At 36.4% G+C, this 23678-nt stretch overlaps 1 protein-coding gene across 3 annotated transcripts in view; it reads left to right on the forward strand.

Moving 5' to 3' along the window:
* Positions 1–21236, forward strand: part of LOC146002905 (lamin-like) — a 76123-nt gene extending 54887 nt beyond the window's left edge. For 2 of the 3 annotated variants that reach the window (XM_083141003.1, XM_083141020.1), the window contains exons 8-10: positions 2609–2830; positions 3605–3733; positions 18955–21236. In XM_083141003.1, coding sequence (XP_082997129.1) covers positions 2609–2830; positions 3605–3733; positions 18955–18993 — 390 coding nt within the window. In that variant the 3' untranslated portion in view covers positions 18994–21236. Of the gene's footprint in view, positions 1–2608; positions 2831–3604; positions 3734–7025; positions 7086–18954 lie in introns of all 3 variants that reach the window. The other variant, XM_083141012.1, reaches the window with a different exon arrangement.
* The last annotated feature ends 2442 nt before the right edge of the window (positions 21237–23678 follow it).

Raw genomic sequence — 23678 nt, forward strand, 5'->3', positions numbered from 1 at the left:
CCTGTTGTAAGATCACTCAACAATAGGGCATGTAGTGAAGGGAAAACTTGTAATAAATAGGAAAAAACTGCAATAGGACTGGTTACGTTTTGTAATAAGAGTCCATGCCCTGCAAGCTGTTGCTCCTAACCACTACACCAAATTACAGGTCAAATATTAAACATCTGGTAGACTGGATATCTTTCATCAGTCTCCCAACAACCTTGGCATGCAAATTCTGGCACCATGCTGCGTAATTTCTGTTTACATGCACATTGGTTGAACTGTCAAACAAAACAAGTAGTCTTATTTTCTATTATAACATATGAATAACTTCTTGTTTAATCTGACCATGAAGTTGAGTATGGAACTTTGGTAGCTCTGAGAGTCAGCCAACCATGTTGCTTTGTATGAATGAGTAGGGGGTAAACTAATTGCAATCACATTTCCAGTTACCAAACTAACTGTACATTAAAAAACTGGCCCTCGATAAAATTATTTGTTCCCTCGCTGGCAAGAATAAAAATGATCCTGTGATAATCTATGGAGGAAATTCTAATAAGAATGCATTTATTGTGCTGCAAGATTGTGATACCACTGTATCTTCAGGTGTATACTAGTGAATCCTATGTAAATTTTTCATTTGCATGCCTATGTATGCACGTTTAGTTGATAAAATATGCACTAGGATTGTCGGAATCTCTACTTGTGCACTCTGAGGCTATCACGAAGGAAAATTGCATAATGATGCCAGGTGTCCCAGGTTTGAATCCCGGTCTGGGCATGGGTGTTCTTTGTAAGTCGCATCAGTTTCATCACTCATCTTTGCGATTAGCCAAAAAGTGACAGAAAAGCAAAGTAAAATAAACCAAACAAATCAATTGAGGAAAATTTAAGGATTAATGTTAAAACAAGTTGTTAATGCTGCAACAAATCCTCCAATAAGAATGCAAATGTTTTCTGTCCATTTTGAGTTGTTTTTTTGTAAAAAAAAAAAAAAAGTAGTTTTCTTTGAAGTTTGAAATATTGGTTGTATGAAAATATACAATAGTGTAGATGAAACAATTGGCAATTTGAAGACAGAAAATGTGTATTCTCAGTGCGGTGGATGTAGACCATAAGAACCACAGATAAATGTATCCATAGATACGATACAGTGAACTGTTGCTCAACTACCTGAAACTGTGTATGTACATGTCAAAAAAGAGGGCTGATAATTTTTTTTACTTGGGGACTGGCAACACTGACGAAGCTGCGCGTGCACAGAAGCATTATTTAGTATTCTTTGTGTGGAACAGATGTATATTTCTCAGTGTGGAGGTGCTTACGTGCGAGTAGCAGGAACTTGAAATGGCTGCTGTAATAGAAAATCCCGCCAAATGCGAGGTGAGGTCTGTTATTAGATTTCTCAACGCAAAAGGACTGAGTGCAGCTGACATTCATCAGGAATTGTGTGCCATTTACGGAGCAACAGTAATGAGTGAAGGAAAGGTAAGACAATTATGCCATGCTTTTCGGGAAGGATGTTAAATTGTTCATGATGACTAGCAGAGCGGCAGGCCTAGTGTTCAGACGGACGATCTTGTGCAACGTGTTGATCTAGGCAAGGAGTTTCCTGAAGTGTCTTGATAAAACATTGCAAAGAATTGTAATGGACAAATCTGGGTTATCGCAAACTGTATGCAAGGTAGGTGCCAAAATGTTGACACTCGCAAAGATGAAAGAATGAAATCCGCACGTGATTTTTTGGCCCGCTAGGAGAAGGATGGGGATGACTTGTTTTCTCACATATTGACTGGAAACAAAACCTGGATATCATACGTCACTGGTGAGTCGAAGCAGCAATCCATGCAATAGTGTCACTCTGGTTCACCGAAACCAAAGAAATTCAAGCAAATACCATCACATTGCAAACTCATGGTAACAGTGTTTTGGGACCAAAAATGTGTAATCCTCGTGGAATTCCTGGAACCGGGACGAACAATCATAGCAGATGTGTATTGCCAAACACTGTCTAATCTGAGACATGCCATCCAAAACTGCCGGAGGAATGTTACGGTCTGGAATTCTTATTTTTCATGACAACGCCCACCCACACACAGCTGACCATACTGGTGCGACAATTAAAAAAATCTGATGGGAACGTTTTAATCACCCACCATACAGTATCGATCTTGCCCTAAGTGATTACTTTCTGTTCCTTCACCTCAAAAAGTGACTTGCTTCGCAACATTTTGATGATAGTGAGTTCTAGAGACATCAGTTCTCGACTGGCTGAGATCCCAGGTTTCTACACAGAGAGTCTACATAAACTTGTTCCATGGTACCAAAAATGCTTGGAGCGTCATGGTGACTATGTAAAAAAAAAAATAGCCAGAGTATGCACGTGTATAGCTTCAAAATAAAAATTTTCTCGCTTGATTTTTCTCTGTAATAACCAATCTGCCCCCCTTTTTTTGACATTCCGCTCGTATATTTCCTCAGATTTGTTTGGGTTTCATAATTGCCACATTCTGAGTTTTATAAACGATGCTGCTACGTCCGTGACCTGACTATTACTATGATGTATTTAAGCCAGGTTTTGTGTAGACTGTTACTTCCACCTTGCAAGTTTTTCTCTTGTTCGCAGGAAGTGTCATTAAGTGGATGGCAAATTCTGAGGAAGGCAGGGACTGAAGAGGCTTCCTACAAGTTCCACCGCATGGTGAAGTTGGAAGCAAACGGCACAATCACAGTGTGGTCTTCCGATGCTGGACAAACTCATGAACCTCCACATAACCTGGTTATGAAAGGTCAGAAGTGGGTTGTAGGGGATTCTATGACCACTACAATACATAATAATGCTGGAGAGGTTAGTATGCCTTAATATAATTTCTACCACTGTTACTTTCTGTTGCAGGTGTCTTAAAAACTTCAAAGCTCTTACTCAGTACTTATGAGTATCAGGATAATCCAGAGTTTGCCTTCTGGCTATTTTCTGCATAGAATATGCTGATACAGATGAATCTGACATTTAAGGGACTTCAACTAGCTTGAAATAAACTAGTATGTTAGAACCATACTATGTATATCCATGTATGGTTCCTACTATGGATTGTCTAGTATGAAATTTTTAAAGTATATAAAGTAAATATGAAATTTACAGGTGAGATATTTTATCTTAATGTATCTGTGTACTCATTGATGCTGAAATCCTGTAAAAACCTGGGAAAGCAACCTAAGGGTTAATTTTGAAAATGCACCAAAAAGCATGGAAATATCTGGGTAAAATCAAGTAGTTTGCACTTGCTGGGACTTGAAACAAATGAATCCCACTTGATGGGAGAGTCTCAATATGAAACTTCTATAGGTAATATTTCTTTGTTTATTCTGAATAATGCTGAGACCTTTATTAAACTACGCTTGCTATCAAGAGAATACTTACAAATTGGTTTAGTGTGCACGAGTGTCTGAAAAAGTCTGGGAATTTGTTTTGGCATAATGGGAAGCTTGTTGGATAATGATACATATTAGAATCGGACATCAAAGTTTGTTCAAAAAATTAGTCAAAGCTTCACTACAGGTAGACAGTTTGGTTCAATTTTGAGTTAGTTACCATTTGTTGACCATATTTAATTCTCTGCAGGAGGTTGCCATTTATGAGCAGAGGAAACAGCAGTTAAGCACGTCGTCACTGCGTCACAGGGAAACCAGCTCTGGATTTGCAGGACACCGTTCCCTTGAGGTAGGATCGGAAGAGTTGTTTCACCAACAGGTGAGTAGGCAGTAGTCTCTTCTCATCTTGTTTGCTTCTGCATGATGCGTTGCTGTTTTGGCATCAGTTTATATTTATTGCCCTTATGCTTGAATTAAAGACCAGTTAGTGGAAATGTTTATTGCAAACAGTTTATAGCCTTACATTTTTTTAGTTTTCACAATTTCTGTGATCATCACTAAAATAATTGAAGCCTTTTATATATTTTGTTAAATTCTATTGAGCACCTTATTATATCCAGTAACTATACAATTATATTGAATACATAAGGAGTAAGTAGGGAAAGAGTAAAAGGTAAAGCTGTCTCCTGTGCATTGCACTGTAGCATGAAGGCAATAGGGTGCTGTGGAGGTAGTGCCCCAATGCATTCTCAATTCTGGCTAGCCCGACCCTGTGGCCGAGTGGTTAGCACATCGCGCTGTGACGCCAAGGGTCCCGGGTTCGAATCCCGGTCGGGCTTGGTTGTTTGTGAATGTCCATTCATCCATTTCATCACTCATCCCCATCTCCGCAAATTAGCCAAGAGGCACAAAACACGAAGTAAAATAAACTAAATCCATCCATCCACCATCAATTCTGGCTACAGTAGAGATGAACCTGTCATTTGGCACCAGGTAGCAATTGGTTAGAGGCTGGATGAACCCCAGAGCTGCTTTACCCACAGACATTGTTGCAAGAAAAATTGCCCACTTGATATTGCTCATCCTGCGAGATCAAACCCAGTCTCCCATGTGACACTCTCATCCCAATTGGACTAACTTTGCTCTTAGGTAAATAATTAGTTTCTTGTAATTCAACATATTTTTTCCCCTGCAAGATATGTATAAATAATAGAATGAGGTTAGTTATGCATTCTTCAACAAGTAGTTTATTTAAGGAACATTGGAGATTGAGTTCATGCACTCATGTGCTGTACTTTTCTTGTAAACTCCCGCTTCTTGCATATTATAACTCCATGCAGATTATGTACATAGCCAGTTAACCAGTTTTCCTGCTTTTCAAACCTTACTTCTTCCCTGATGAATAGGGGAAGAAGGTATTCAGGCTTGCCATATTTAATGGGACTCCTCACAATACTCTTTAACATAATTAGTATTTATACTATGGGAATGAGAGACGTGGTAATAGATAATTAAGGTACTCACGTTTCCCGCAAAGCTGTTTTACATTATTTTCTATTAATTTCGGTAGCCACTGCTACAATCCTCGTTGGAATTCGTTGTGTTGTTGCTTGGCGAGTTTCTGTTGTTTTTCCTAAATCGCCGCTAGGTGTGCTGCTGTCACCTGTATGTCTGCGTATATGTCGTCTGCTGTTCACCGGCGTTAATTGCTGCAGTAACTGAAGCCAGGCGTGGTGTGTGCCTGACCACTATATAAGTTCAGTTCATGGTTGTAGTGCATGATGGCGTGTGTTTCTTTAATTTTTGTGTATGAGAGTGTGTGCTTTGTATTTGACATGTACTTTCTCAATTTTATGGTTATGGAATTTGATATGCTTGGCAAGTCCAGTGGTGGGTTGGGCCGTTTTTGCATTTGATAGGTGCTGCTGAATTCTCTCACTGATGGGCCTGATGGATCTGCCAATGTAATGAGCCTTGCACTCACATTCAGCATCATAGACGGCTGGATTGTTGAGGGGGGGGGGAGAGGAAGTACAGTTTGTTTGCTTAGTTGATCAGCTATTTTAGAGGTTGGTTTGTCAGCTATTTGGATGTAGGGACGGAGGGCTTTGGTAAGGCGGTTGGATGTGGAAGGATGGTAGGGAAAGGCAAACCACTTGGTTTTGTTACTGGGATTTGGTTGCGATGGTGGAGCGGGTTGTCTTGATGGTGCAGGTTGTCTGACTTGGATTTCAGCTTTGCTGCACCATGTGGAGAGTTGACATTCAGTATATCCATTATTTTAGGGCAAGTTCCGTGATGGTTGCTATCTCGTCCCTCAGGTAGTCTTCTCTGGAACAGTAGAAGGCTCTTGGGAAGAAGTTTAGTCATACGTTGGCCTTTTGCTTGGGTGTATGGTTGGATAGTGCATGAATATATTGGTTGCCAGCATCTAATTTTCTGAAAACTGTGGTTGTGAATTTTTCCCCCGCAGCTGATGGTGAGGTCCAAGAAATTGATTTTGCCCTGCTTTTCATGTTCTATGGTGAATTTTAGTCTTTGGTGGATGCTATCTAGTTTTTTCAACAACGGACTTGCCAAGCATATCAAATTCCACAACCATAAAATTGAGAAAGTACATGTCAAATGTGGCCGCGGTGGCTCAGTCGGTAACTCATCTGACTACCATGCTAAAACTCCCGGGTTCGATCCCTGGCCGGTTCAAATCCGGGAACTTTTCTAACGTTAGAAGTGGCCCCGGCGCCCACCCAGCATCGAATAACATGGGTACCTGGGTGAAACTCTTGGGGGTAAAGGCAGTCAGGGGCGTGATGCTGATCACATCACCCCCACTCACGACCGGATCAAGAAAGTGTGGGGCATTACCCGCACACCCCCTATATGCCTTCATGGCGTGGTGCTAAGCACAAGGGAGCACTTTACTTTACTTTTTTACATGTCAAATACGAAGCACACACTTTCATAGACATAAAAATCAAAGAAACAGACGCCATCATGCACTACAACCATGAACTGAACTTAGATAGTGGTCAGGCACACACCACGCCTGGCTTCCGTTACTGCAGCAATTAACACAGTTGAACAGCAGATGACATATATGCAGACATACAGGCGACAGCAGCACACCTAGCGGCGATTTAGGAAAAAACAACAGACTCGCCAAGCAACAACACAACGAATTCCAATGAGGATGGTGGCACTGGCTACCGAAATTAATAGAAAATAATGTAAAACAGCTTTGTGGAAAACTTGAGTACCTTAATTTTAATTAGTATATTAATGCATGGGAGTATTTATAGTAAAGGGGCTTCTGTTTTAATTTATCTGTTACCTTGGTTCTATCACTTTCTCTTCTGTGTCTTGCTTAGCATACTACCATTAAGTAATATTGGATAATATTAGAAATGAAGATAATTTTTTTGTTCGAAAATCACTTATGTAAACTATCATAGTTGGTGTAGGTGAAATGAATCTTGTAGATGTGTTTGTAAACATTGTAGAAAGTATATTTTTTTTACTTTTGAGTCTTTTTACTACAAGTTCATGTGCATACAATGTAATAACTGCTTCTCCAAGCGAATATTTTTTTCAATTAGGAATTTTTCATTAAGGTGATAAGATTAAGTTAGGAGTTATAAGTGATCTAAAAGAAGGTATATTGTATATTGCAGTGGTTTCCATGGATTCGTAGACGTGACTCCTCTAAGTAGCTTTGGAGAAAGTTAAATCTTGTACGTAGTAATTATTATAAATTAAGCTAACAAAAGGCAGTGAAAGCAAATGTATTGTGTAACTGTTGTGACACTCTCAAAAGAGAAACATGAGATTTTCTCTAGTCGGGCAACAAGTTGATTCAGCACGAGGCATTATGGGAAGTGAAACTGCTTATAATTGCTAGTGTAATTCCCAGCCTTATTCTTCCCTTTTTGGTTGCGCTGTGCTCATTTGAGCTCCTGCAACATTTATTTCTGAAGGAAGTGGAGGATTTGATTGGTTGATGTATGTATGCAGTTAGCTCTTTGCTGATTGCCTATGTAGCAAACTACAGATACCAGTAATGTACTTCTAAAAGTGGGAATTTTTTTCTTCCATGTTTTAGCTAGTGAAAATGGAATGTCTTTTAAATTGAAAATTAAAGAAAGTGCATGTTGAAATGAGAATTTCCTATGCCCTTAATTTTCTATGCCCTTATGGTACACTTCTGTTCACAAAAAGTGGCACACTCGTTTGAGTTGAAGTCCAGCTTCGTGGCCGGAAGTACAGCCAAAGTAAGTGTTCGGAAAGCAGCAGTGTTGCTTACTATCAATCAATTTAACCATATGCAGGGAATTTTGTGTATCTCAGACTCAAAGAAAAGGCCTAACTGAAAGATTGCAGCGTAAATATTAATTAACTGGAATTTCCACGTCTACAATCAAAGTAATGTAAATGTGAAATATTCCTGAAATTTATTTTAGAAAGAAACTCATATTTGACGTTCATGACAAAGTAGTTATCACAATTCTTTAGAATGCGAGGGCCCTGGGTTCGAATTTTGCCTGAGCTGGGTGTTCTTTTTGAGTATCTCTTCATCGTTGCGAGTTGCCGAAAATGGAAGAAAAACAACAATAAATAACGAAAAGGAAAAAACGTAATAAGAACAAGCGAGACAGAAATAGTCCTGTTGCAATTCCTGAAAATGATGCAAGAAAAAATCTTTCGGAAATAGTGTTATCCCAGTCCAGGATAAGGCTTGAAGAATGAACAAACTCCTTCCCCATAAACTTTGTCAAACAGAATCGCAAAGTTGGCACTGAATATGTGATGGGAAAAATAATATAAATCCTAAAGGAAGATGAGTTTGTCACAGGCAGGGATGCACATGAGGGGAGGTACCCCCCCCCCCCATATGTCATCCACGCTATTAAAAATAAGTCAATAACTTTTAACAGTAAATTGAATTTTTGTAAAATAAAAATTGTCTGGCTTTACTTGTTTTACACGTGCACGGTTTTGAATGAATGAATGTCTCCGTAGATTCCAGAATATTGACTTTTCATTTTGAAATAAATAGTTTAAAAGAAAAGAAAAATATGTGCCGTTGGTTAATGAGATTTGTCGTCACATAGCAGAATTTGCTATATTGACGGAAACTAGAGAACTGTTTCGTCACATAGCAGAATCTGCTATATTGACTGAAACTAGAGAACTGTTATCATTTAGGGTTGCAAACACTAACCTTCCACAAAAGCACGATTTCCCAGTCTTCATTAATTTTCATGCACAAGCTTCACTTGTATTTTGTCAGCTATGTGTACAGCATATGAACCCTATCTGATGAAGTATATATTCTTTCAAATTAATGTAATTAGCGAGAAGAGACATCAAAATTTCGAGCTGGACAGGAAAAGATTCAAAGTTATGGATAAATTACTCGAATAGCTTGGTTTCTTCACAGTGGCTTGTGGCCACATCGGTTAAAGGCCAGCTGGTAAGCTGAAATCCTAGGTTCTAGTCCCCGTGTCTCCAAAATATTTTTTCTTGCCAAATAGGTGCTACATAATGCATTTTATTCTCGTCACACCAATTGCAGCCTGTATTGAAACTACTACTCGTTCAGAAAACGTGACTGTTACTAGAGACTACTTGAAATTGAGATTTTTTAGTTGCTGCTAAGCCTTGATATTTAAAACAAGTGCTAAAATTGAAAATTGCATTAATATTCTCATGAAAAATAAACAACTGAAATTGAGTAAGTTGTGAGGAACATCAGCAGATGTATTTTAAGATGTTCAGTTAAAATTTTCCTAGATTTTAAATTTTCCCATATTTTAAGTTCCTTCAGTCTGGTCCCCTGAAAAACGTAAAATCGAGGTTCCCCTGTAGTTGGCCTTTTTCGTGCAGCATAGAGAGCCTAAATTATGAGATTGGAATTTAAATGCAAATACATTTCAGATTTTTTCCCCATGCAGTCTGCCTTATTCTTAAACCTTGCCTCAGTGTTGAGACTTCATCTGTACTTACTACCATTCACTCTAAATAAACTGCATTAACAAACCTACATCATCTAACATTAGATTCTTTTCTTTGCCTTTCACCCATCCTTCCTGTACCAGGTGTTAAGGGGGAGGTGTTAATACTGTACCCATTCTCTTTACACCAGTTCATCTCTATGTTAAGAATTTAGCACTTGAGAAGTACATACTGTGATTGTCAATCTTATAACTGAAATATTTGAATAGGGGACAGTATGTGAACTAGTCCACTTTCATTTGACAGTAATTCTGATTGTAAATGTTAGATAGGCCAATACAAAATTTTAGTCTTTCAATCTAGCCACAAATGTTCCAGGTTCGAGTCCCAGCATAAACGTGGACATTGTTTGCGAGTGTCCCTTTATAAATTTCATCTTATCACTACTCATCACAATTAGCCAAAAGATGCAGAAAAGTGACTCTAAAAGCAAAAATACAAAATAGAAAAACAAAATTTTAGATATCCATAAAGTACGGATTTAAAATTACTGATACCAATAACCATAGCTACCAATCTGATAAAAAATTGCAAATGTTTCTTGAAGGACCTGACCTCAGTGTATGTAACGAAGTCACTGCAATAGGTTTTGCATTAAAGAAATACAAAACTTGGATGTACAAATTATACATTTATTTAATCATGAAAATAAGTGTTGTAATTTTTGCACTAAGTTTCAGAACATGTTTGGAAATACTTGCTGAAAATTTTACATGCATGAACTGATACAATTTAAACTTTGCAAATACAAACTATGAACCATGTATATAAAGGTTGGGGGGGGGGGGGGGTTATATTTTGGAAATGGAAAGCATGGGGTTAGTTTTTGCTGTGTGTAACCTTTCCATCCTCATGACTTCAATGAAAAGAAAACAGGCAAGTTGGAGATGGATTTATAATACCACATAATAACCAACAATCATTCTTGTGCAGATTAATTTCATGATGTGGTTGGCACCTTTCCTTCTTCCTAAATTGATCATACATATAGAAGCACATTCTGCAATTAGCAATACACTTTGTAAAGTTTTGTACCACCACCTCCAGTAAGTACAGGCAACCCCCATAGTCCTCTTGGTTCTAATAGAGCATAAGGTTATAAATTTTCCCAGATTGTTTTTTTTTTTTTGCATCCTAAGTGGGTTTTTTTTTCACCACCATGGTACCCTAAAAATGTAAAATCAGATTCCACCTTATTTTCTATACTGTTGCCTACCACCTCCACTCGGAAACTTCTAGCTATTGTAGTTTTACGTTGATTGGTTGGCATCATGTATACACAGTCAAGAAAAATTGTTACACTGCAACTAAAATTAGTCTTTTTTGACACTGAAATATTGTTCTTGCTTTGTTTTTGTGCATTTAGAGTAAAATCTGAAAGCAGCCACAACAGTTGCACAATGTTGCTTTTGCTGCCTTCATGAAGTTTGCACTATGTAAATTGACATTAATGTAGAAATTTGGTTACTGATCTAACACTGGCAGTTGAAATCTGGTGGTTATTTGTCTGAGCTTACACGATTCTTATGTAAGCTCACGTAACATCAGCTTGCCTAACATTAGTTGTACATATTAGCAATCCTTTTTTCTCCAGAGGACAGTAATGGCATATTTACTGTCATTTGGAGCTGCATTCATTAGTATTTGAGTAGCTCAATTTCCTGTATATTGTTCACAAGGATTGTCCGTAATGCATGGATAAGGCGAAGGTTTAAATTGAAGATGTCTATATCTCTTGATCTGGTGCTTCTCTGTATCTGAAAGTACCAGGTGAAATTTAACCCTTAACACACACACCTAAAAAAAGTGTTACGCTTAAGACAGTATGCAGTTATGATAAAAAAATATATTCACACTGAAACTAGATATATTTTGATAAATATATTTATTTCATTACAAAATATGCATAATGAGAAATGAGTATATCTGAGAAACTACTTGCGTTATTCTCTCCAACCGTGATATATGAATGCTCTTATATGCCATTAATTAAATAGTAATTATATTAATTATAAAACCGGAATAAGAAAAATAACACAACTTCAGTTTGACCAAAGGCTCAGAACGAGAGCGCTGATATAGTACCTTTCCCTAGGTGATTTTTCTCACTTTTCAAAACAATTTAGACAACTTATACCGGTTTTTACTATAAAGTAAATTAGATTTGTTAGTCTCACTGTTGGCTTCATCTACATCTTCCTCTACATTGGCATATTCACCTTTATTACAATCTTCCTCTACACTTTCCCCTGTGTCTGATTCATGTTCACTAACCTCTTATTCACTTTCAGCACCACTGATATCACCAATATCTGTTAGGGGATCATTCAACATTGCAAGGATGTCCTTTTCATTTAAAATCCTCAATTGAGCTTGGTCGACTTAAAAATAACGTTAACAAAAAAAGTAACACTGACACACCTGGGTTCTGGGGACCCAATGTTAGTTGCTTTTGGCACATTTAGTACCCTCATAGTGTAAACCACTCCACTGGCTCGAAGAGAACAAAGGGCTAGAAGACTACTGCACTTCACGCCATTGCTACCAACCACTTTGTAATGCAAGACGAAACAAATTTCTGGCGGGTCCCTAGGACCCAGGTGTGTTGATTAAGGGTTATTCAGATACCAGGTGATACTTTCCTGGAGTCTAAGGTTCCCGCAGATAATGCAAAATGCATAATTTTTTTTTTAAATCGGTATTTGTATTGAAAAATCTGTTTATTGAATAATGACACTTTTAATATTCTGATATCTTCTGTGATCTTATTGAACATTGAAAATAACTCTAGTATCCTTGATATAGTTAGTTCCAATGAAATACTTGTATATTAACATACATATTCTGAATTACTTTATATTACCATAAACACAATTTTAAAAATGGTGCTATTTGAGATTGACACTTTTTGCACAAGCAATACTATACAATCATAATTCATTATTATTAATCCTTGTTATGTATCATTGTTCTCGTTGTTTGGTTTATGCTGTAGTTTTTTTGAGGTTGGTATATTAGGCACTAGAGTAGTTTTCACGTTCAGAAGACACAACGGCGCTTATGGAGAAACCGCACAGTGTTGCCAATACAGCGCTAGCTCATGTCGCCGGGAAATGATGACCTTCCTTCACAATGAAGGTGTTACATATTTTGTATATATAATGATAATTATATGTAATTATTAATATTAATATTATACTGTGAACGTTAATTACCCTTTTTACTATGATCCATTGCGATCACTACACACGCATGTGTAATGCACGAATATGACACTTCAGAAATCACTTAAAAAAGTAAAAATCACTGGGAGCTCACACAACTGAAAACACTTTTTCGGGAGAGGGAAAAAGACTAAACAGACCAAAGTAGATCTCTCACTCAAGTAAGGGGAACCTGGCACATGGGTTAAATTCAAGTTGCAACCCAAACAAACAAATGAGTTATGGCCCACGTGAACTGATAAGACATGAATGACTCAAGCAAGGCATGTCATATTTCTATCTTGAAGCCCCATATTTTGTCACGTGTTGGAAAGCCTTTCAAAGGTTAATATGGTGTCTATGAATTTATGTGTAGGTTGGAAACTGAAAGGTGATCTTCATTTCAGTATTAATGTCGACAGTAATGTAAACGAAAACAACGTGTACAAATGTTGCTCACAACAGCAGCATTGGAAATAATTGTCAATTATTAAATTTATGTAATTTCAATTCTATTGTAACAAACTGCATGAAGTTCATATTTTTACTGAATGGAAATAAAATAACAAGTCGAAAACTTGGTGGTGATAGCCGGAATGCTGCGGTGAGTCGGCTCAAGATGGCCAGACAACGTCTCCTTACTTCGCGCGCGGTTCGGGTTAAAAAGAAACTCCAAATGCATGGAAGTAATATTTCTGGGAACCTTTGAGTGGTTATAAAAAATAATTTCATTATTTTCTCCACAACTTTGTCGCTGGAAGTTTTTACTTGGAATTACAGAACAAAAAATGGCCAGAGACGACATTTTCTACTGCACGAATATAAAAAATCTCCACATACTTTATTTGAATATTTTTTAATGCGAATATGCTTTAAAGTATTGATAAATTCTGAGTACCACCATCACCTATGACAATTAAAAAATAGTGTCAATTTTTTTAATAATGAATGCTTCAATTTTACGGCATGTTTCAACGTTAGGAATGAAAACAATGTAAAAATTGTGTTTTCACAGAAAATTTGGGTTTTTAATTTATCTAAAATTATGTAAGCAAGTTACCAGTTTTTTGTGTTCATCATCGTATTCTCTACAAAATTTCCTGCAAAACTGCAGGTACCGATTTTACTTAAGCTAAATTTGTAAATCCAGAAATTTCACAACAGCGCGCTCGTATTTCCCATAAGAAAAGCATTGCCCATAAGAGCCCATTGTGTCGTCTGAACGTGAAAACGACAGTAGGACATGCATGTGGATGATTTCTTCAATGATGATCCAGGACCATTATGTCGAGGTCTAGCAATTTGAGTTAACAATGAGTGCAAGAAGTAACATAGGTGCAACATTGTACTGATTTTAAAAATGCATAGCAAGTCTGACCAGTTAGGAAAAACACCTAAATTGGAGTGAAATTTTATTCTTGCTGACAAGGTTGCAGTATTTTGGGAAGTGAATCTGCAGAAAAACTTCCAATAACCACCACGAAACATTTGACCATAATCTGAGATCAAAACATACAAATGTTTATACAGGAATGTAAAAAGAGCAGATATCTTGCAAAATAGTGATTCCTAGTGTCTAGCAGAGCAATGGAGCATGCCAGGTAGTATGTTTCCTTGTGGAAAGATGCCTTGTTTCATCAAGACATAACTCAATGCTGAGTGATAAGATCTGGTTACTGTCAGAAAACCATGGACTCAAAGCTCTCACTTCACAAACTAACTATTCATACTTTTCAAAAAGTATTGACCGCAGAAAGTACATGTTTTTACATTGGTGTTTAATAGAAAAAAGATTTCCCAAACAATTGCAAGAATGTCTAATTTAAATTAATACAATATTGTATAATTGGTATCTGAAGGAACCAACAAGATTATTGGTTTGAAGTGGTATCTCCTCAGACTAATCTGAATACTTCCTCCTAGCTCTTCCTCATCCTATATTTAGTAAAGTTCTAAGGCGACTAACTTTTTACAGAACACCACCCTGCATTTTTGAAAAAAAAAAAAAAAAACCTCTCGATTTCAAATCAATAGGTGATTTTGAAAATATTTTGAATGCTGATCTTGGAAATCATTTTTCCCCCCATCACGTCACTATTTTTCACATCAAAATTCTTATATTTGCCTTTCCATCATGCATATTAGAGAATACAATAATATACATTTAAACAAAGGAAATTGCAGTTGTTTTCAAACCAATAGGCGATTCTGGAAGTATTTTGAATGCTGCTGATGGATATGACATAAATTTCTTCCCATCAAGTCAGGATTTTCTCCAATCATTAAGTTCAATTAATCCACTGCATTATAATATTGAATTTTAGGCATTTTGTGAAGGAAATTTTTATGAGGGATTTAGAAAATGGAACTTACGTAATCAAAGTTTACAATTTCGTGTCAATGTGGCGTGTGAAGATAGAAGATGGATTAAGTGCTTACTATTCTATGTGCAGTTATAGTTCAAAATTGGCGGATTTGTATTCTAGAAAACCAATATTTTACCATCTAAACAGAGCCATCGGAGGAAATTATGGAACTACACATTTTATTGTGAAATTAAGGCAGTTAATAATATATTGCTATTTTTTGAAAAAAAAAACTAACTTGTTGGGTAAAAATGGATTTCTGTATGCTGAAATTATTCAGTCATCTGTGAGTTGTCCAAGCACATGCAGGCCTGTGCTACAAGCTTTATTAGTTTTCTTAATTCAAATTTATCAGTTTTAAGTCATACTTGGTTTTCTTTTCCATCTACACATTGTTCCCCATATCCACATTTCTATGGCTTCAGACAATGGCTGAAGAAAATCCTATGGAGGAAGTAGGGGACAGTATGTAGCAAATCTTTTCTGATTTCGTAGAAAAAAAGCTGGAAATATACTTTGAAATGCAATTATAGAAATAATAAAATTGAGGTTTTAAAAACACCACTTTAAGGTAAATTTTAAATCTTATTTTTAAGAATTAATGATTGAATGTTTAACACTGTGAAGAACTTCTTGGAAATTAATGGCATCATTATCTCGGAGCTACAGTACTTAATGGTATCCAGCCAGTCCATCTTAAAGGGCTTGCAGTACTATTTATTGGGATATGAAATTTTAGCTCATACTGATTTAAATTTACTGATAACAGATATGCTACGTACCTCTGCAAAGTAAGCAGGTGACTGCAGTGGAATTTTTGTTGAGAAAATTGTGTTCAGAAATTTAGTTCCTGTAACAGATTCATGAATATGTAAACAACAAAATGCCAAAATTCTGCCCCCAATAACAATCTACTGCAGATTCTGATAGAGTATTGAATAATCTGTGCTCTTCTGAATCTGTTCGTAACATCAATTTCCAGGTTACTGTAGTTTGTGGTCACACTCTTTTTCTCAAGGTTTATTACCATTTCCCTCCAATAAGTAAAATTGCAAGAAAAGGTATATATATATTTTTTCAATCAAAAAAATCTGTCCCTTTACTGACATGTTTTGAAAAGTGTTTATATAACAAGAAGCTGCAGGTTTAAAATTCTGATTTCAGAAGTTGGCATTGTTGCTGGCCTATTACTTAACAGATGATCTTTTTTTTCTGAACTAACTCAGAACTAAATAAATAGCAACTATTTTTACATATTGTTCATTGCATATAACTACAGAGGCTGTTCAGCGTATATTTGACCAAACGCGATTCCTTCCCTCTGCACTCAGAATGAACTCACCCAACCTTGGTCGGGCACGTTTGTCAGTGTAGTGTGTGAGCTGTGAAAGAGTGGATGTGTTTTCTCACTGGGCCGAAAATCTCGCCCAAAACTGAGCCGCTTTTGGGAGGAGTGCGTTGTATAACTTTCCAAGTGTTTGCGTTTTCTCGCTTGGCCGAAAATGCTGCCAAAAGAGTTGCTTTTGGGAAGGTTATGTTGTAGCCCTTTATGACGCAAAGTTCAGTGTGTCAATGATCAGGAAGTAGTGTAAGAGCAAGAATTGTGACGTTAGTTTGACTTTATTCAAGAATGGGATTGGCAAGTATAAGGATTGCATGGCCCAGCGTTCGGTTCTCCAACAAAGGGGACGAGAACACGGCCATGAACACAAGCCACCACCAGTATGCAGGTGCAAGGTGCGGTTAACAGTTTCCAAAGATATATTTAGATGATTCCCCATCTGTCTTTGTGTTGGTGGATTTTCTTGCATGGCCATTCTGCGTAGTTTCGCCTGCATACTGGTGGTGGCTTGTGTGCACAGCAGTGTTCTCGTCCCCTTTGTTGGAGAACCGAATGCTGGGACCATGCAATCCTTATACTTGCCAATCCCATTCTTGAATAAAGTCAAACTAACGTCACAATTCTTGCTCTTACACTACTTCCTGATCATTGACGCACTGAACTTTGCGTCATAAAGGGCTACAACATAACCTTCCCAAAAGCGACTGTTTTGGCAGCATTTTTGGCCAAGCGAGAAAACGCAAACACTTGGAAAGTTATACAAGGCACTCCTCCCAAAAGCGGCTCAGTTTTGGGCGGGATTTTCAGCCCAGTGAGAAAACACAACCACTCTTTCACAGCTCGCACACTACACTGACAAACGTGTCCGACCAAGGTTGGGTGAGTTCATTCTGAGTGCAGAGGGAAGGAATCGCGTTTGGTCAAATATACACTGAACAGCCTCTGTATATGCATTTGAATTTTGATTTTTACTCAATTTTTTCTTGATTTTACAAGAAATTGAAAATTGTATCTCGTCTAGTTTTCCTTGTTTGACAGACACTGAAGGTCTTCCCTTCCCTTCTGATGCAGTCACATATTCAACTTTGAATGGCTTGTAATACAGCATGTTCCGTCCAAACCTCCCACATTCCCATTCATCACTACTAAAAAGTTGACACATAATGGGATGCGAGTGGTACTAGACAAAAGAGAAACTCAAAGAATTTTATTGCATGACATCAAAGTTCACCATTCTCTCACTATGCAACGCCAAAATCACATAAAGCACAATGGCGACTCTGCAGCGGTGCGCACAATCTGTATTCTGGTATGCAGAGACCAAATCAATCATTACAGTACAAAGAAATTACCGGAGAGAGAATATGGAGGTGAAGCACCTGATGGGAAAACCATAAGGCATGATGTGCGAAGTTTGAACTGCTTGGATGCTTGACAAAGTGATTTACGTGGGGTACTCTGAAATCCCGCTAGTTTTTTCCACCTTCTCAGAAACATGTTTGACGAGAACCTCCAGATTATTTATTAACACGTCCAGTCGCCAAAAACTTTGCATTTGCTGGGTCCCACCTCAACAGCCGAGTGGTGGTTACCACAGGAATGCAGGGCCCCAGCAAATCCCAGCCTGGTCAGGGCTGTTTTTACTGAGTGTCCCTTAATCAGTTTCATCATATTACTCCTCATCGCCATGATACCCAAAAGTGACGGAAGCGATGCTAAATAACAGAAATCAGATCAAATCTTAACATCTGCCAGGACTATGGAAAGTAGATTGAAATTGCATGTATGTATACACTACAGAGTGACTGTGCGTGAAGTTGCCATTCCCCAGTTAAGACAATTTGTTTAATGCAACCTTCACTTACTTTGTCTCCATGTGGAACCACACAAACATCGCTCGTCTTGGAACTGATTCACCAAATTATGAAATTCACAGTAAATTTTCCAGTTTTCATTGGATCTTATAGTGCAAAACTTTTCATCGTGTAAAAATGAAACGTGATGTTTATAATATATATTTAAGAAAGTTTGTTACTTTGGTGGGAGGAGTAAGCAATTGGTGCATAATTGTCGCCATAGTAATGAGCAGGGCCCGGATTTTGATTACCTAAAAATATCTGAAAAATGATCTATAAAATAACTAAAATGTGTCTATTTCAGGATGTGCCAGTATGGTACAGTTCGTTCTTCTGTAACAGAACTGAAATTACAAGATATATATATGTGAATTATAGGTACAAAAATCTGTGCCTTATTCAGAATTATTATAGTAGGTAATGTCGAGCGGCATGTTTCTTTGTTCCTACAATCACGAGGTGATAGAATTCTGGTTTCCATTGTTGCAGACATGGTGATAAATGCCAGTTTCTGACTATAAATGAGTGCAGTGCAATTACATAGCTTTTGCAATTATGCAAGAAAAAGACTTAAAATGTTAAAAAGAACCAAAAATGACTTGAAAATTACAAAAAATGCACAATAAAATTCGCATTTCGTATTTAGGATTTTATTGCTTAAGAGCAATGCATACTACATAAGGAAAAGATGATGTCATCAAAATCCGGGCCCTGGTAATGTGACGAGCTTGTAAATGCTAACTTAGTTGTAAAGTCAATGCATAACAATTTTCTTGTAAAATGTAAATAAATTAAAATAATTGTTTGCTTTCTTTTAACAGGGTGATCCACAGGGGGAGGAAAGATGTAGACTTATGTGAAATATCCTATACCTGAAGAAAAAGGAAAAATAAGTCCCAAGGTGGGAAAGACATTGAAAGATTAAGCATTAGGAGAGACTCTCTCCTAAAGTGCTGCTTAATAAAATTTGAGTTTATCATTAAGTTTACAGCGGTGATTACTTTTATTTTGATGAAATTTGAAAGTGTAATTCTACAAAATGAACTTACTGTTTGTTTGGTTAAGAAGCGATGAATTCACTCAAATTCTGAAGTGAATTGTAATGAAAAATAAGATGAATTAAAATATATTAGAAATAGATAACGCTGAACCATATTTTTGGTTCTCATTATTCTAAATATTTTTAGCATCTGTAAGTTTTGCAAGTGTCCTTGTGCAAAATAGATGATTTACACTTTCACATGTATTAGGACACTTACCTAATTTTACAGGATGCAAATGTATTTAGAACAATGAATAAGAATTTGCCTTCTTTCTTTGTACAATCTAATAATACTTAAGGAATTTCACATACAGTAATACAGTAGGCATTATTGTATTGTACCAATGATGAAGGCAAGAGGCCTTTTTCTTGAGCCATGGTTGAACAGGTGTTGTATTCAGTCTGAAATGAACTAGAAAGTATATATGTATTAAATGAAAGAATTGAAGTAATGTTAGAATGATGTAACAGTTAGCCATACTTTTTTTTACTTTTTCGTTATAAGTAATTCCTTTCAGTAAGTTTTGCTAAGTGTCCTTCTAATGCTTGTGAAAGTGTAAACCATCTAACCTTTAGGTTCTGGTTTGGTATGTGCAACCAAAACCAACTGAAAGCATCCGTATGTAGAGTATAATGTTGACTGGTTAAAGTACAATGACTAAAAATTGAATGTACTTATCAATTCCTTGTAAAGTTAATGCCAAAAACCAAAATATAAAGTTCCTTCGGCATGAAGTGTTAAGATACGATACGGATGGTTTCAAGGAATGTACGGAGGAGGCCTGTTTTATGTGAACATAACACTGGTAGTCATTTTTGTCTTGCTAAGCACTGCCAAGTAGTTACTTTGTATTTTCTTTTGAAGAATCTATATATATATATAAAAAAGATATATATAAATTGTGTGTGAGAGTGATTGACAAAGTCCTTATTAAGAATATTGGAACTAAAACTGAGGCAAAAGGGCAACTAACATTGGCATCATATATACACAAAGTTCTAGTCTGCATGTGCAATGCAACAGTACAGTCATTATAATTTAAGAACTGATTTCTTTCGTGTACATGTTAAAATCATCTAAATTCCATTAGAAGTATGTGTTGTTCAAAATCGACCTTTACACTGTTCAAACATTGTGTAGGGTTGTTTAACATTTGATTGAAGAAATATCTTATGAAGTCTATTATATGAATGTGGTATATAAATTACTGTTAGGCCTATCTTCCACATACCTATATGCACTGCTTTTTTTTCTCTGCAGTATGCAATGTTATGGCCTAGCATCTTAATTTTTCATAGGTGAGAATAAACACTAAATGGTATGTTTAACGAAAGAAACCTATAAATATGTACAAATGTAAGATTATACAGATTAAAATTGGAAATTTCAGCAATTGTTTAATTGTAAAATATGAATTATAGAGGCATGTATGTTAATGCAATTTTACATGTTGCTATGTAAGGATGATGTTAGTAATCTGCAGTACTTGTGAAACAGTTGATTGACTACATAGGCAATGTGAGGAAAATGAATTCAGATAGTGTTAATATATAGTTGCCTTTTTGGTCTCCACAGTTTGTTTAAATTAATATAATGTTACCAATGTATTAATGTTCACGGTTACCATTACCATTACATGAATGCTTTACTGTTAGAAATGAAGCAGTTTGTTATTGAAGAGTTTATTACATGACCCCTGAATTAATTGGTTACAAATTTTTCTTGTAATTAAATGAATAAATGAATGAATTAATAGAGAGTAGTAGAATTTAATCAGTTTTTTAAAAGGTACATTAAAAAGCATGAATGTAACTAAGTACAAAGATTTTTTTTGTAAAGTGTCAGCTTTTACTGCAAGAAGTCTTGATTTTTTTAGATATATTTTTTGGGGGAAAGTAGATCAAGTAAATGAAATGTCCTTGAATGCTTGGAGAGAATTGTTTTGTATTTTAAATGAATTGTCTTGAAATTTATTCTTTCAATAAATATGGACTATGTCAAATGTCATTCTTGTAATATTTTGTACAAGAAGACCATAATAAACTAATTTCAGAAAGGTTTCTTTTTGTCTTTGTCAGTAGTAGACTGTTTTAATTTCAATATGGTTGAAAACATTTTGAAATATTCAGTGCTCTTGATTGTAATGATGGAAATATTATATAAACTCTCTTATCTCCCCCTTTTACCCTTGGAAATTGAAGAAACTGTTTGCTTGGATAATATGTCAAGATCATAAATAACATCAAGTGTTTGACGTCTAAATTATCACACCCAAATATGTTTGAAAAAGAAAGCTTGGTGGTGATTATGGAAACCTTTTGTTTCGAATTTTACATGCAATTTTAGTTACATATATATTAAAATATTAACACACTGTACAATAAGAAAATTGAATTTTTAAAATTAACACTGGCCTATGTGGTTTGTGTGAATTCAAAAGCATAATTCGTATGACACTTGTTGGGTAAAGAGTTCAGGGAAGTTTATGCATTAACAGCAATTTGTGGTTTGTCCATTAAATGAGCTTTTTAAAATAAGTTGCCAAGGAATAGACTTTGACCTGACAGTGACAATTTTAAACTACAACAGGCTTAATGTGCACTGCGAAGATCATGCCATTCCTTCATTCATTCTATTCAGTTTCGGTGTAGGTAAACTGTTACAGGATGTGTCATAGGAGCAGTTGTATGAATTACTTTTTGCTTTTTAGGGGTGAATTCAGGTGTAAAACAGGAAATGCATATAATTGTAAGGAAATTGTATTGAAGTAAGGCAAAATCTTTAATTTTAACAATAACAATATTAAATTCATTCATGCCCATCCGACAATCCACCCAAACAAAGGCAAATGTGTGGCTCATTCTCCGGGAGGAGGATCTTGAGAGAAGAGGTATTTCCTGCATCAAAGTAAAATTATAAGTATGACTCCAGCATCGACAAGTGATTCGATTTCTCCCTACCCAACCACTTAACCAAATCCCTCCACCCTGTAGATTGGGATCAAACCACTAAAATAGCAAACTCTCCAAATTAAAATGATACTTCCTCCCTCTTCTCTTGATAGCCCAAGTGTGCAGGAAGCAAAGTGTGAGTGTAGGGCACACTACATCAGCAGCACCTGACAGATGATAAGTAGAGCCCGGAAGTTTGGCAAAATGCCTCTTTATCTACTGCATATATTGATAAAATTTTTCCGGATATACGTTTCTTATGTTGTGTCGAATGTTTTGGAAGCCTTTTCATTTTGCCTATTTGGGACCCCACTGCCTATTTTTAATTATAATGCCTTTTTTTGCCTTTTTCAATGAAATTTGACATTTTTTTTAAAAAAAAATGTGTATATAAATTATTTTTCTTCCAAAAAACGTTGTTGGCATTTATTTTTCTTCCATTTATGTGAATAATTTTCGCCTTATTTAAGTAATATTGAACTCACGCATGTTTCAACATTGCTGAAGGAGAAAAGTGTGAGAGAAAAAAGTATTTCATGCTGAGTCAGGATATTGCCTTTCGGTTAACATTTCTTGTGCATGATTGACTGCTGAAGTGGACAGGTTGATTTCTAACAAAGAAAATATTTCTGAAATCTCCCTCTCGAACCCGAAAATTTCAGGAAGTTGCGATTGAGCTTAGTTTACCTCAGCAACCAGTCTTGACGAGATAGGGAACCTGGATATCAGCAGCTATATATTATGCTAACAACCTTCAAAAAATCAGTGAGGTGATCGATGCTCTTCCAGAAAATGAAGCGGCTTCAATTCGTGAAGTGAAAAAACTCCTGTGCTATTCAAGTTTACTTTTGCACATTATGGTGCATTGCCAGAGACAATTACAATTATAGCATCCATGAAAATCTTCGAGGAATCTATGCAGCAGATGATAGAAGTGCCAGGAGAAAAGGGGGTCAGCTGTTGCGGAAAAGTGCTAACGGGTAGTTAGTGCAAATGAGGACTTGAAACAATTGAAAACAATTTGTGATATTCTAAAAGGTGAAAATGCTGTTACCAAAATGAGTCCAGCTACATTAGCTTGTTATATGTACATATGCTCCAATAACTTCTGTCGAAGTAGAAAGATCATTTTCTATTATGAAAAACATTCTCTGACAGACTACTATCAATGAATGTTGAGAACTTAAAAAGCACCTTGTAGTTATGTGCAATTAAGACTGAGAAAATTGAAATGCTCTTCCGAATTTAGATTTTAACATTTTGCCAGAAATTATAGATAAAAGTAAGAGACTTCTAAATGTGCCTTTTTCGGTTTATTTTGCCTTTTTTCATTTTTAGTGCCTATTTACCACATTATAAATGCCTTTTTGCCTGCCTATTTTAACGAAAATAAATGCCTGAACTTCCGGGCTCTAATGATAAGTCTTACCTCCAGACTTTCTGAACATAATAGCAGAAAATGGGCAGGCAGCAGCAGCATTAGTGTGCACTCCAAACAATACACCAGACATCTGCCAAGCAATAGTGCAAATTCCCTTGCATATAATGGCA

This window comes from Lepisma saccharinum, chromosome 1 (genome assembly GCF_977018435.1).
Source record: "Lepisma saccharinum chromosome 1, izLepSacc3.1, whole genome shotgun sequence".
Taxonomy (NCBI): Eukaryota; Metazoa; Arthropoda; class Insecta; order Zygentoma; family Lepismatidae; genus Lepisma; species Lepisma saccharinum.